Below are 12,236 nucleotides of genomic sequence, written 5' to 3' on the forward strand. Positions count from 1 at the left end.
GATCACGAGGTCAGGAGATCGAGACCATCCTGGCTAACACGGTGAAACTCCATCTCTACTAAAAATACAAAAACTAGCCGGGTGAGGTGGCGAGCGCCTGTAGTCCCAGCTACTGGGGAGGCTGAGGCAGGAGAATGGCGTAAACCCGGGAGGCGGAGCTTGCAGTGAGCTGAGATCCGGCCACTGCACTCCAGTCCGGGCGACAGAGCGAGACTCCGCCTCAAAAAAAAAAAAAAAAAATTCAAATGTCTAGCCAATCAAAATTAGTTTAAGTTATACAACCCAACCCCAGCCAATAAAAGAAAAATACAGAAACAAAACTTGCGTCAAAAAAAGGCTCTCGTGCCCTTTGTTCAAGTGTACTCTCGTGGCAACTGGCCAAAAAAAATACCCCTCTGCACAAAAACAAAATTGCTTTGCTAAAAAGCCTTTGTTCAAGTGTTCAATGTCTTTAAAATTTCAAGCTTTATTCCTAACACATGTATCCCAGAACTTAATAAAGTTAAAAAAAAAAAAAAAAAAAAAAAAAGCCAGTGCTTTAGAAGCAAAGACATTTCAACAGCCTTTACTTTACTCATAATCACCACTTCATGTTTGTTAAGTACCTGGTCTACCAGCTTTGAGAAATTGCAGTGTATCTTGTGTGCCAACCACTTTTCAAAGAGTACAAACAAAAGGAAAGCCATTCTGAGTTTTGGAGATGTTCTGCGAAGTGATTCGGTAAAATAGCTGGGTCAGAGGCCTGGGCTTGCTCCATTTCCTATGCCCCTCTATCCGAGCCCCTTGTCCCCACCAGCTACCAGACAACATACCTGAACCTATTCCATCTATGTACACCAGGCATGCAGCATGGACAAAAGACGTCACAGTGGAGATGGTCTCTGGCCTTTTCGAAGCAGCTTCCTCCCCCATTTTGTTCATGAAGTTAACCCAGGACAGGATGTCTCTGATACTGACCATGCACTTTCTGCCAAACTCTTGGTGGGTCAGCCAGTCAATGAAATCCAGCATCACTTCAGGTATGTCAGACCCTAAACACAAGAAACAAAAAAAGCATTTGCTGTTAGCGGGAGATCCCAGAACAACAGTTCATAACCTGGGGCACACAGGTGGCCTAAAAGTTCTGTGAATGTACATAAATGCTTTTTCTAACAAAAGCAGTGTGCACCTTTGATCAAATTCTGAAAAGATTCATCAATAGCAGTCCATCCCTATCCAAAGAACAAAACAAAACCTTGGGAGTTACAGTTTTAGACACTGACCTGAAAACCGCCCAGAGAAATATTCATTTGATTTGAGTTAGGACACAGTTTCGAACTTCCATCACAATTATTTTAGAAAATATGCAAATTTCATATCTTATAATTTTACTTGTATTTTAAATAAATGTATTTTTTTCCATTTAATGTAATAAAGAATGTCATCTTTTCAATGCCATTCATTCAAGTGTTTTTTTTTTTTTTATATCTATGCAGCAATCAGAATTCAGCACATTAGGGGGGGTTCACAAATTTTGTTTCATGAATCAAGTTGAATATCCTAATTATCACAATTTCCTATCAGATAATATTTGTCTCAAAATAAAGAAAATATTTCAGTATATATAGAGTCAAAGCAATCCCAATTAAATTGAGTGGACTACTTTATAAAACGTCTTAAGTCAATAGTAGACATTTATCTATAAAGTATGAATACCAAAGAACATTTTAAAAAGAAAGAAAAGATTAGAAGGAAGCACTGCTATAATATAAAGCACAGCAATAGCCTCCAAAGCTACATATATTGCGAATTAGAAGAAACGTAATGGGTTGGAAGAATACTGATAACAACAACAAAAACTCTTTAAAAAGAGCTTAAGACCGGGCACAGCGGCTCATGCCTGTAATCCCAGCACTTTGGGAGGCTGAGATGGGCAGATCACGAGGTCAGGAGATTGAGACCATCCTGGCAAACATGGTAAAACCCTGTCTCTACTAAAAATACAAAAAAATTAGCCGGGGGTGGTGGTGGACACCTGTAGTCCCAGCTACTCAGGAGGCTGAGGCAGGAGAATGCATGAACCTGGGAGGCGGAGCTTGTAGTGAGCCAAGATCGTGCCACTGCACTCCAGCCTGGGCGACACAGCGAGACTCCATCTCAAAAAAAAAAAAGCTTAAAATGACAAAGCAAGGGGGAAATTTCAATAACAATGAGGAAAGAAATTAAATTCTATTTCAACTAGACAGTAAATACCAGTACTTAGATTCACACTTCAGAGAAGAATAAATTCAAGGTAAATTTAAAAAAATGAAAAAATTAATCCATTAATAGAAATTAAATTATGACCATTTAAGAAAGAAGATCATCAGAGATAAACAGGTTCATATATGTATTTTCAGTTCACATATGTATTTTTAGAACAAATATGAAAAAGTAACATAATATTAAAACCTATGATAAATGTAATGAAGAGTATCACCCCAAAAGACATAATGAATACCAAATGCAAAATGATTCATTTATTAAAAATAAAGCCTGGGTACGGTGGCTCATGCCTGTAATACCAGCACTTTGAGAGGCCAAGGCGGGCAGATCACTGGAGGCCAGGAGTTCAAAACCACCCTGGCCAATATGGTGAAAACCCATCTCTACTAAAAATACAAAAATTAGCTGGACATGGTGGCACGTGCCTGTAATCTCAGCTGCTTGGGTGGCTGAGGCACGAGAATTGCTTGAACCTGGGAGGCAGAGGTTGCAGTGAGCCGAGATGGCACTGCTACGTTCCAGCCTGGGCTAGAAGTGAGACACAGAGTGAGACTGTGTCTCAAAAAAATAAAAATAAAACATAAACAATGTTCCATGTCACTAATAATAAAAGACAAAGAAATTTTAAACCTCCGCTAAACTAAAAAGGATAAAATAATGGATTTTACTGTATTTTTTAAAATGAGGCCAGGCACCATGGCTCACATCTATAATTCCAGTTCAAGACCAGCCTGGCCAATATGGCAAAACCCTGTCTCCACAAAATACACAAAAATTAGCTGGCCATGGTGGTGCACGCCTGTAGTTCCAGCTACTTGGCAGGCTGAGGTGGGACAACGGTTTGAGCCTGGAAGACAGAGGTTGCAGTGAGTCGATATTGTGCCACTGTACTCCAGCCTGGATGACACAGCCAGACCTTGTCTCAAAGGAAGAAGGGGGAAAAAAAAAAAAGAGAGAGTTGCTGGTAGTGTTGTGAACGATATCACCTTTCTGGAGAGCAATCTGACCTTATCTAAGGAGAACTATACAGTTTCTTATCTCTACTTTTAGAATATAACACAAAGAAGTAATTATAAATGTTTTTTTTTTTTTGAGAGGGAGTCCCATGCTATTGCCCAGGCTGGGGTGAAGTGGCATGATCTCGGCTCGCAGCAACCTCCACCTCTCAGGTTCAAGCGATTCTCCTGCTTCAGCCTGAGTAGCTGGGACTACAGGCGCGTGCCACAACACCCAGCTAATTTTTGTATATTTAGTAGAGACAGGGTTTCACCATGTTGGCCAGGACAGTCTCATCTCTTGACCTCATGATCCGCCTGCCTGGGCCTCCCAAAGGGCTGAGATTACAGGTGTAAGCTACTGTGCCTGGCCGATGGTTGTTTTAATGAAACAGAATAGTTCATTAAAGTATTGGCTAATGTACCAATATTTGGTACATTAACCAGTGTAACACAGAGGTACTGTTTACAAAAGTTTGAGACTGAAAAAAGCAGTTTATGTGCCTTTCACAGGTCAATTTCTTTTTTAAACACATCAATTTCTCAGAATCTTTTTTTCTTTTTCTTTTTTAAAAGAGATGGAGTCTCACGCTGTTGCCCAGGCTGGAGTGCAATGGTATAATCATGGTTCACTATAATCTTAAAACTCCTAGGCTCAAGGGATTCTCCCACCTTAGCTTCTTGAGTAGCTAAGATTATAGGCACGTACTATCATGCCTGGCTTTTAGAATCTTTTGTTTTGTTCATACTATGAATATATGGATAATACTATTACCGAGATTTGTGAACTAAAAAAATACCAGAGAAATTGAGTAGAACCCACAGTGGTATTTATATACTCATTAAGATAATACAGTAAATATAAGTACTACAATTAGGATCAGAATTCAATTTAGAAGGACACTTAGTTAAAACACTAAATTTGGCTAGGCACGGAGGCTCACGCCTATAATCCCAGCACTTTGGGAGGCCAAGGCGGGCAGATCATGAAGTCAAGAGATCAAGACCATCCTTGCCAACATGGTGAAGCTCCGTCTCTACAAAAAATACAAAAATTAGCTGGGCATTGTGGCGCACGCCTGTAGTCCCAGCTACTCAGGAGGCCGAGGCAGGAGAATCGCTTGAACCCGGGAAGCAGAGGTTGCAGTGAGCCAAGATTGCACCATTACTCTCTGGCCTGGCGACAGAGCAAGACTGTGTCTCAAAAAAATAAATAAATTCATCAAATCTTAACTATCTTTCAAGAAAATCTAAAAACAAAAAGCCATGTCTAGTTTCCTGCTTTATATTTCACAATTTTTTAAAGAAGTTTTTATGTGTGCCTTCCTGATCTATTTCTAGAAAATAAAACTGTGAATTATTAAGCCACTTCCCTTATTCACCATGCTCCCTTCAAGGTCTCTAATGCCTCCTTGGGAAGTCTGCTGCTGTGTAGCCTAGAAAGCCTGGAGTAAACAAGCTCCTTAAGGACAAGGTGTGAAGCTCAGAGGTAAGTCCTCAGGGCTCCCATGCTTGCATGGAGCACACTGGTGATGTAGCAAGCATGGTCATGACAGCAGTTGAACCCTCTGTCATTCTTATCACAATCCAAATAACAAAGGAATAAGCATAGCCCATAGGAGATGAAGAGGTAACTTCCTGAAGGAATCCAGCTCCAACACAGAACCAAAAGATAAATCATGCTTGATTAGCGATTTCTGTCTTCAGGCCTGCTTTGGCCTTCTGGCTCCTGCCTATAGTTCCCAGCACTTAGCGAGGGCAAAGCAGGTGGATCACTCGAGCCCAGGAGTTCCAGACAAGTCTAAGCAACATGGTGAGACCCCATCTCTTAAAAAAATACAAAAATTAGCCTGTCTTGGTAGTGCATGCCTACAGTGCCACATACTCGGGAGGCTGAGACAGGAGAATCACTTGAGCCCAGGAGGTCAAGACTGCTGTGAGCCGTGATTCCGCCACTGCACTCCAGCCTGGGTGACAGAGACCTTGTCTTCCCTGAACCCGCCCCCACAAAAAAGTCTGTATTATACTCCTTTTACTGGCATTCTCACAATAATTGCCACTGCAAACAGCACACAAGAGTCATGGGTTCTGAGTTCTGAGGCTCTGAGCCTGGGCCTTGGACCGACAGTAGTGGCATCACCTGAGGGGAGGCTTTGTTAGGCAAATTCTCTGCCCCTGCTGACTGAGAAACACTGGGTGTGGGGCCCTGCAAGCTGCATTTCAACAAGCCCTTCAACTGAGTCTGACAACTAACTACAGGCTTAGTCAGTTCTTGTGCCACTGGGTGACTGTGATATTGGTAGAGACTGTAGAGAAAAAAGGAAGTTCAACAAGACATGGGGAATTCTGGCCATTCAAGCAGCAGTGTGTATACCTATAAATGTGGCAGTTCACCGTGGGCCATTCTTAAAAAGAAGTCTTTGCTCAGATGACTAAAGAGTCAGTGTTCCCTAAAACACCACAGGTGAGAATGGGTTCCATGCAGATTAGATGCTCTCCACAGCTACTCTACTCATTTTTGAAAATGTGCAGAAGGGCACCTTTAAAAAGCTGAACATAGCCATGAATTCCTATTTCAAAGAAGCAAGTATCTTTTTAAAAATTCTTTAAGAATATAAAAAAAGATCCAAAAAACTATGTATTTAATCTTGGAACCAGATCTGGGTTCTAAATTTATTCCATTGAATGTCTAAGATAAATATGCACACATCAAACCAATACAGGCTTCAAAAACAAAAAGAACCACATAGAGTGTTGACTCTTATTGGATATTTTAAATTGTTAATTCTAGGTTATGGATATTAATCTATTTCCCTTAGGCTTGAGATTTTTCATAACAAAAATTATTTATTTATTTTGAGATGGAGTCTGTCGCCCAGGCTGGAGTGCAACGGTACGATCTTGGCTCACTGCAACCTCCACTTCCTGGGTTCAAGCGATTCTCCTGCCTCAGCCTCCAGAGTAGCTGGGATTACAGGTACTCGCCACCACGCCCAGCTAATTTTTGTATTTTTAGTAGAGATGGGGTTTCACCATGTTGGCCAGGCTGGCCTCGAACTCCTGACCTCAGGTGATCCACCCACCTTGGCCTCCCAAAGTGCTGGGATTACAGGTGTGAGCTACCATACCCGGACAAAAAAATTTTTAAATAAAGTGAAAGAATAACATATTCATATATGACAACTAAAGAAATACAGCTGGAATTCTACAGCCATTGTGTCAAATGGTAATGAGGAAAATATGAAGATGGGACCCTTTAACAGAAGATAACAGAATAATACCATATTCTCCTTGTCTACTTTGTTTCATTTATTTATCTCCTTTCTTCTTACAACACGCCATATACACATAGGGCTAATGTCCTGTAAGAGATCCCTCAACTCCCAACACAAACCCTGTTGTGATCCAATACTACCATCACCACCTGCAAACTCTCACCTTTAGGATCTATTCTGCCCAGACACAATCCTGGACGAAGATTATGATTGATTATCTGAATTAAATCTTCACGGCTTGTGCTTTGAGGGCACCATATTTCTGTAAACCGGTTTCTTAAGGCAGGAGACAGCTATAAGAAACACAAAACTCCAACGTGAATTTTTAAAACTATAAGGAAAGCTGGAAAACAAGTCTTGAAAGAATGTTGTTAGCTGTTAAGTCGAGGAAATACTACACACTTTTTTTTTTTTTCTACTATCAGATATAATTAATTGAAGATGTACTTTGTCTTGGCTCCTTACATTCCATGACACCTTCCAGTATCATCATCACTTTCTTAATAGACATGGTCCACAGGCCTTACAGACTAAGTAGTGGAAGCAGGATTCCATCCAGTCCCAGTCAAATCTGAACTCTTCCCCTGAAGTAAAGATTCTTCCTTTTACTTTACCTTTACTTTGCATCAGGTACATAAATAATACTTCAGAGAAAATACCTCTCTTCCCACAGAGAAGGGCAGTCTGATATAGGACGAAGAAACTTATTTTATGTGGCTCAAAGGGAGTGTGATTTTACAAAGTATACATTCTACCTCTTGAATAACTAGAAATTGTTTAGCCACTCCAGTCTTAGGGCCTTTGCCCCTGTAGATTCCTTTCCCTCCACAAGGTCAGTTAACACTATTCACAAATGTTTGCAATGCCCCATAAGCATCATTACTGGTTTGTCTGATTACTTTGTTATTACTTTCCTTTTACTTGATGATCATCTATCTGGTCTACTACAGAGACCCAGGAATAAAGAATACGTGTGTGTACCTCATCAGTATCCTAGACAACCAGTACCTCTGGTGTCCAGCATCCTACCTTGCTCTGCTTGTTAGGCATGCAAAACTAAAAAGTAACTTTCCTTTGGGTAAAAGTCAGCAAGCATTGACTTAAGGAAAACAAGATAATCTGACAGCCAAGCTAATATACACAAACTTGAAATCAGACCTCTCTGTGGCATTTCTACTTGCCCAGAAGCCAGCTTTTGTATTTTGAATGTGATGTATTTTATTCCTTCTTTTCAGAGCATATCTTGAAGCATAGAGACAATCTTTCATCTTATGATACTGAGGAAACCTAGGCCCAAAATATCATTTCAGCTACTCACCAAATTACCAACACTCTAATTGCCCTATTTAAGATCAACCCCTCTGTTTCTTCTCATCATCCCTGACCTGTTACACCACTCTCTTCCTAACTTTAATAGATCGGGATCCAACACATAGTGTTGACTTCTCTACTGAAAGGTTTCTTGAGCCGGAAACCGACAAGGTTGTTGGTTCCCGAATATATCTGAACACAACCCTCTGAACATAGGAACTACCCTCTGCCCTTTACTTTACCAGCAGTCCGAAAGTGACACACATAACCCTTACGAGAACAAATAAGCTCCATCTACAAACCAGAAGAGGTTCCTGGTTGTGACTTTTTTTGTCACTTTAAAACCACTCATGAAAGCAGAGGTGTGTTTAAGAAAGTGGACTCTAAAAACAGAGGTTACATTTAAATTTCAGATCCAACTTTTCTCATCCATAAAACTACAATAATAACTTTCTTGCAGAGCTCCTGTGAGCTTTCTCAGGGTAACATACGTAAAGGGTTAGGTAAAGTGACTGTAACAATGACATTTCAGGCACACACACAAAGTGAGATATCAAATAAAGAGATATTTGTGTCAGAATTGTTTTCTAACCCAATAATTATTTTAAAATATTTTTGGGTTTTTAAACTTTTACCCAGTTTTTACTTAACAAAAACTAGAAAGAAAATGTGCATCAGAAAAGTTTTACCTCCTTTTTTCCAAAGTCACCCCCAGGGTTCATGGTTGCTAGAATACGAAATTTTTTCCCAGCAGTCAACAGCTCTACTTCACTATCCTTGTCCTCTGGACTGCCTTTTTCAGCTAATACCAGAGACTTTTCTACTTCAAGGACACTAAAAGAAAAATTGAAGAACAGTGAAAAGGGCTTATACAATCTTTCTATTTTACAGTCTTCAATGCTTTCTAAAAGAAAAAAAAAAAGTTATCACCTATCTAATGAATTTTTACTTCAGTTAATGGTTTCCTATCACAAATTTTAAAACGACTCAGTATCTCAATTCCTGTGTAATAATGGCTATTTCTGATCAGGAAAAAAAACTTTTCCACTTACAACCTATTAAGGCATTGGTCTTAAAAATGAGTAACTTGCAAGAAAATAAACAAATTGCATGCCTTATCAAAATAGCCAACAACCAGAAAGAACTCAAATATCATCGACTGGTGAATGGATAAACAAAATGTGGTATATCCAATACTATTCGGGATAAAAAGGAACAAACTAATAATATGTACTGAAATAGGAATGAACCTCAAAACATTAATGCAAAATAAGAAGAGACCTTTTATCTGAAATACCCAGAAAAGACAAATCTACAGAGACAAAAAAGAGATTAATCAGAAATTTAGTGTAATGAACACAAAGGATTCTATTGAATGATGGAAATGTTATAAAACTGGATTGTGGGCCAGGCACAGTGGCTCTCGCCTGTAATCCCAGCACTTTGGAAGGCTAGGGTAGGGAGATGACTTGAGGCCAGGAGTTGGAGACCAGCCTGGCCAAGATGGTGAAAACCCATCTCTACTAAAAATAGAAAAATTAGCAAAGTGTGTTGGCTCATGCCTGTAATCCCAGCTACTTGGGAGACTGAGGCACGAGAACCACTTGAACCCGAGAGGCAGAAGCTGCAATGAGCTGAGACTGTACCACTGCACTCCAGCCTGGGCAATACAGCAGGACACTGTCTCAAAACAAAACACAAAAACTAAATTGTGATGGTTGCAAAGCTTGAAACCACCTTTGCAAAAATTATGAGTGAGAAAAAAATCTAACAAAAAGTTATGACAGTAAAAAAAAACCCCACAAAACTTGTCCTAACTGACTCCATCTTTCTTCTAGCCTCCAAGCTGCCCTTGTTCATTCCTGGGTGTAGGCCAAGTAAACTACTGGAGAAATTTAGTTTATAATTTAACTTTAAAACAAAAGTAAGAGCCCCTTCCCAAAACTAACCCCCACCTGCATAAAACTAACCACAAGGTTAAAATTACGGCTCAGGACACAGCCAGAGGTCACAAGATTGAATAACCTTCCCAACTGCTCCTATAACATCTCTATTATAAAACCTAAGATTAGTGTTTAAGGTACTTTCAGACCCTGATTCTGACAGAATGGCTAGCACCACCTAGAATGGAAACCCATACCAAGAAAGTTGCTCAACAGGTCTTACAATCCCATGAGCTTATTCAGGGCAAAAAGACAGCTGAACTTCCTGTGATTTCAACCCTGTTGCAACAGCATTCCCCATTCCCTAAGCCTCTGACCCTAGCCTCGGCCGGGCACAGTGGCTCACGCCTGTAATCCCGGCACTTTGGGAGGCAGAGGCAGGAAGATCACTTGAGGTCAGGAGTTTGACACCAGCCTGGCCAACATGGCGAAACCCCATCTTTACTAAAAATACAAAAATTAGCTGGGAGTGGTGACACATGCCTGTAGTCCCAGCTACACAGGAGGCTGAATGAAAAGAATGGCTTGAACCCAGAAGACAGAGGTTGCAGTGGGCCAAGATGGCATCACTGCACTCCAGCATGGGTGACAGACGTAGATTCCGTCTCAAAAAACAAACAAAAAAACCCTAGCCTCCAGGCCGGGCGCAGTGGCTCGCACCTATAATCCTAGCACTTTGGGAGGCCAAGGTGGGCAGATCACCTGAGGTCAGGAGTTCGAGACCAGCCTGGCCAACATGGCGAAACCCCATCTCTACTAAAAACGCAAAAATTAGCCGGGCATGGTGGCACACACGTGTAGTCCCAGCTACTCAAGAGGCTGAGGCACAAGAATAAAACCTGGGAGCTTGAGGTTACAGTGAGCTGAAATCACACCACTGTACTCCAGCCTGGGAGAAAGAGCAAGACTCTGTCTAAACAAACAAACAAACAAACAAACATCTATCTTCTAAATTTTTAGGGAAGCTGATTTGAGTAATAAACTCCTGTCCTTCCACTTGGCTAGCTCTGCAACTACTAAATTCTTTCTCTATTGCAATACCACTAACTCAGTGACTCAGTTCTATACATATAGCTTGCAAGAAGAACCCATCATGGGATTATAAACTTACTAAACCTCACTGAATTATGCATGTAAACTATATCTCAAAAGAGAAAAAATGGGTGTTACTACATCAAGATTCATACTGGTCTGAGGTCTAATGATGGCTTACAGCCATGGATCTAGGATTCTGACTACAGTTTCTTCAAAATTTTTTTTTTTTTTTTTTTTTTGAGACAGAGTCTTGCTCTGTCGCCCAGGCTGGAGTGCAGTGGCCGGATCTCAGCTCACTGCAAGCTCCGCCTCCCGGGTTTAAGCCATTCTCCTGCCTCAGCCTCCGGAGTAGCTGGGACTACAGGCGCCCACCACCTCGCCCAGCTAGTTTTTTGTATTTTTTTAGTAGAGACGGGGTTTCACCATGTTAACCAGGATGGTCTCGATCTCCTGACCTCGTGATCCGCCCGTCTCGGCCTCCCAAAGTGCTGGGATTACAGGCTTGAGCCACAGTGCCCGGCCAGTTCTTTCAAAATTTTAAGAGAGTAGGCATATAATTCACCTTAAAAAATAGTTTTGACTTTGGCTCATGTTTTAGCCCTGCCATTCCATGATCCCATGTTCTGATTATTTATACCAAAAAAAAAAAAAAAAACCTAGAAATTTAGGAAACATTGAATGCTAAAGCCAAAAGACAGGGTAATACATCAGTAATTTCAAGCATTTACTAAGGTGCACCTATGAGGAGTATTACTGTGCACAAGATTATCTATAAAAATCACATCAATCACCTGAGCAAAAATATCAAACACAAGGCAAACCTCTCAGGCATGTACCTGTTGAGTCTTTCCAAGACAGAGTCATCGGCCAATGAGATCTCATCCAAGAGGAAAAAGCCATCCTCCTTCATGGCCTGAACCAGAGGCCCATCATGCCACTCAAAGAGTCTTGATGTGTCAATTTCTTCCTATAATTTGAAAAAGTGGGGAAAATTAAAGGGCAGGTGGCTCCACAGACAATATACGTGCAGCTGGCTGGTGTTTCCAGGGGTGAAGTAGGCATTCCGAGGAAAGTAAGAATTTGAGAACAGGAGATAGAACTTGCACACCAGAATGCTTGTGAAGGCCCTTGTAGACCAGAGAAAATCTGCAGATATGCACATTTAACCAAACCAGAACCCAGCTCCAGAAACCCCACCACAGACTCATGCACAGCTAACTGCAGTTTTTTAAAATAACTGGAACACCTGCTGCTGGACAAACCTTGTCGTTTGGCTTTTGTCTCACTGGCCGCAGGCCACCCAGGAAGTCTGATGTCTCCATGTGTAAGTGGCAGCTGACAGAGTATAATTTCTGATTTGCCAAGGCTGCAAATACCTGACAGATAGTAGTTTTCCCACACCTGTTAGAGATATGCAACTGATTAACAAGGTA

The 12,236-nt window shown here is 41.0% G+C and overlaps 1 protein-coding gene across 3 annotated transcripts in view; it reads right to left on the reverse strand.

Moving 5' to 3' along the window:
* Positions 1–12,236, reverse strand: part of MDN1 (midasin AAA ATPase 1) — a 190,715-nt gene that overhangs the window by 91,072 nt on the left and 87,407 nt on the right. For all 3 annotated transcript variants that reach the window (XR_004442796.1, XM_033234617.1, XM_033234616.1), the window contains exons 30-34: positions 12,066–12,204; positions 11,640–11,770; positions 8,515–8,659; positions 6,678–6,807; positions 813–1,031 (exon numbers count right to left, since the gene is read on the reverse strand). Coding sequence is in view for 2 of the 3 variants with exons in the window: in XM_033234617.1 (XP_033090508.1) it covers positions 813–1,031; positions 6,678–6,807; positions 8,515–8,659; positions 11,640–11,770; positions 12,066–12,204 (764 nt within the window). In the remaining variant the exon portion in view is untranslated. The remainder of the gene's footprint in view (positions 1–812; positions 1,032–6,677; positions 6,808–8,514; positions 8,660–11,639; positions 11,771–12,065; positions 12,205–12,236) is intronic.

This window comes from Trachypithecus francoisi, unplaced genomic scaffold (assembly GCF_009764315.1).
Source record: "Trachypithecus francoisi isolate TF-2019V2 unplaced genomic scaffold, Tfra_2.0 Lachesis_group15, whole genome shotgun sequence".
In the NCBI taxonomy this organism is placed as follows: domain Eukaryota; kingdom Metazoa; phylum Chordata; class Mammalia; order Primates; family Cercopithecidae; genus Trachypithecus; species Trachypithecus francoisi.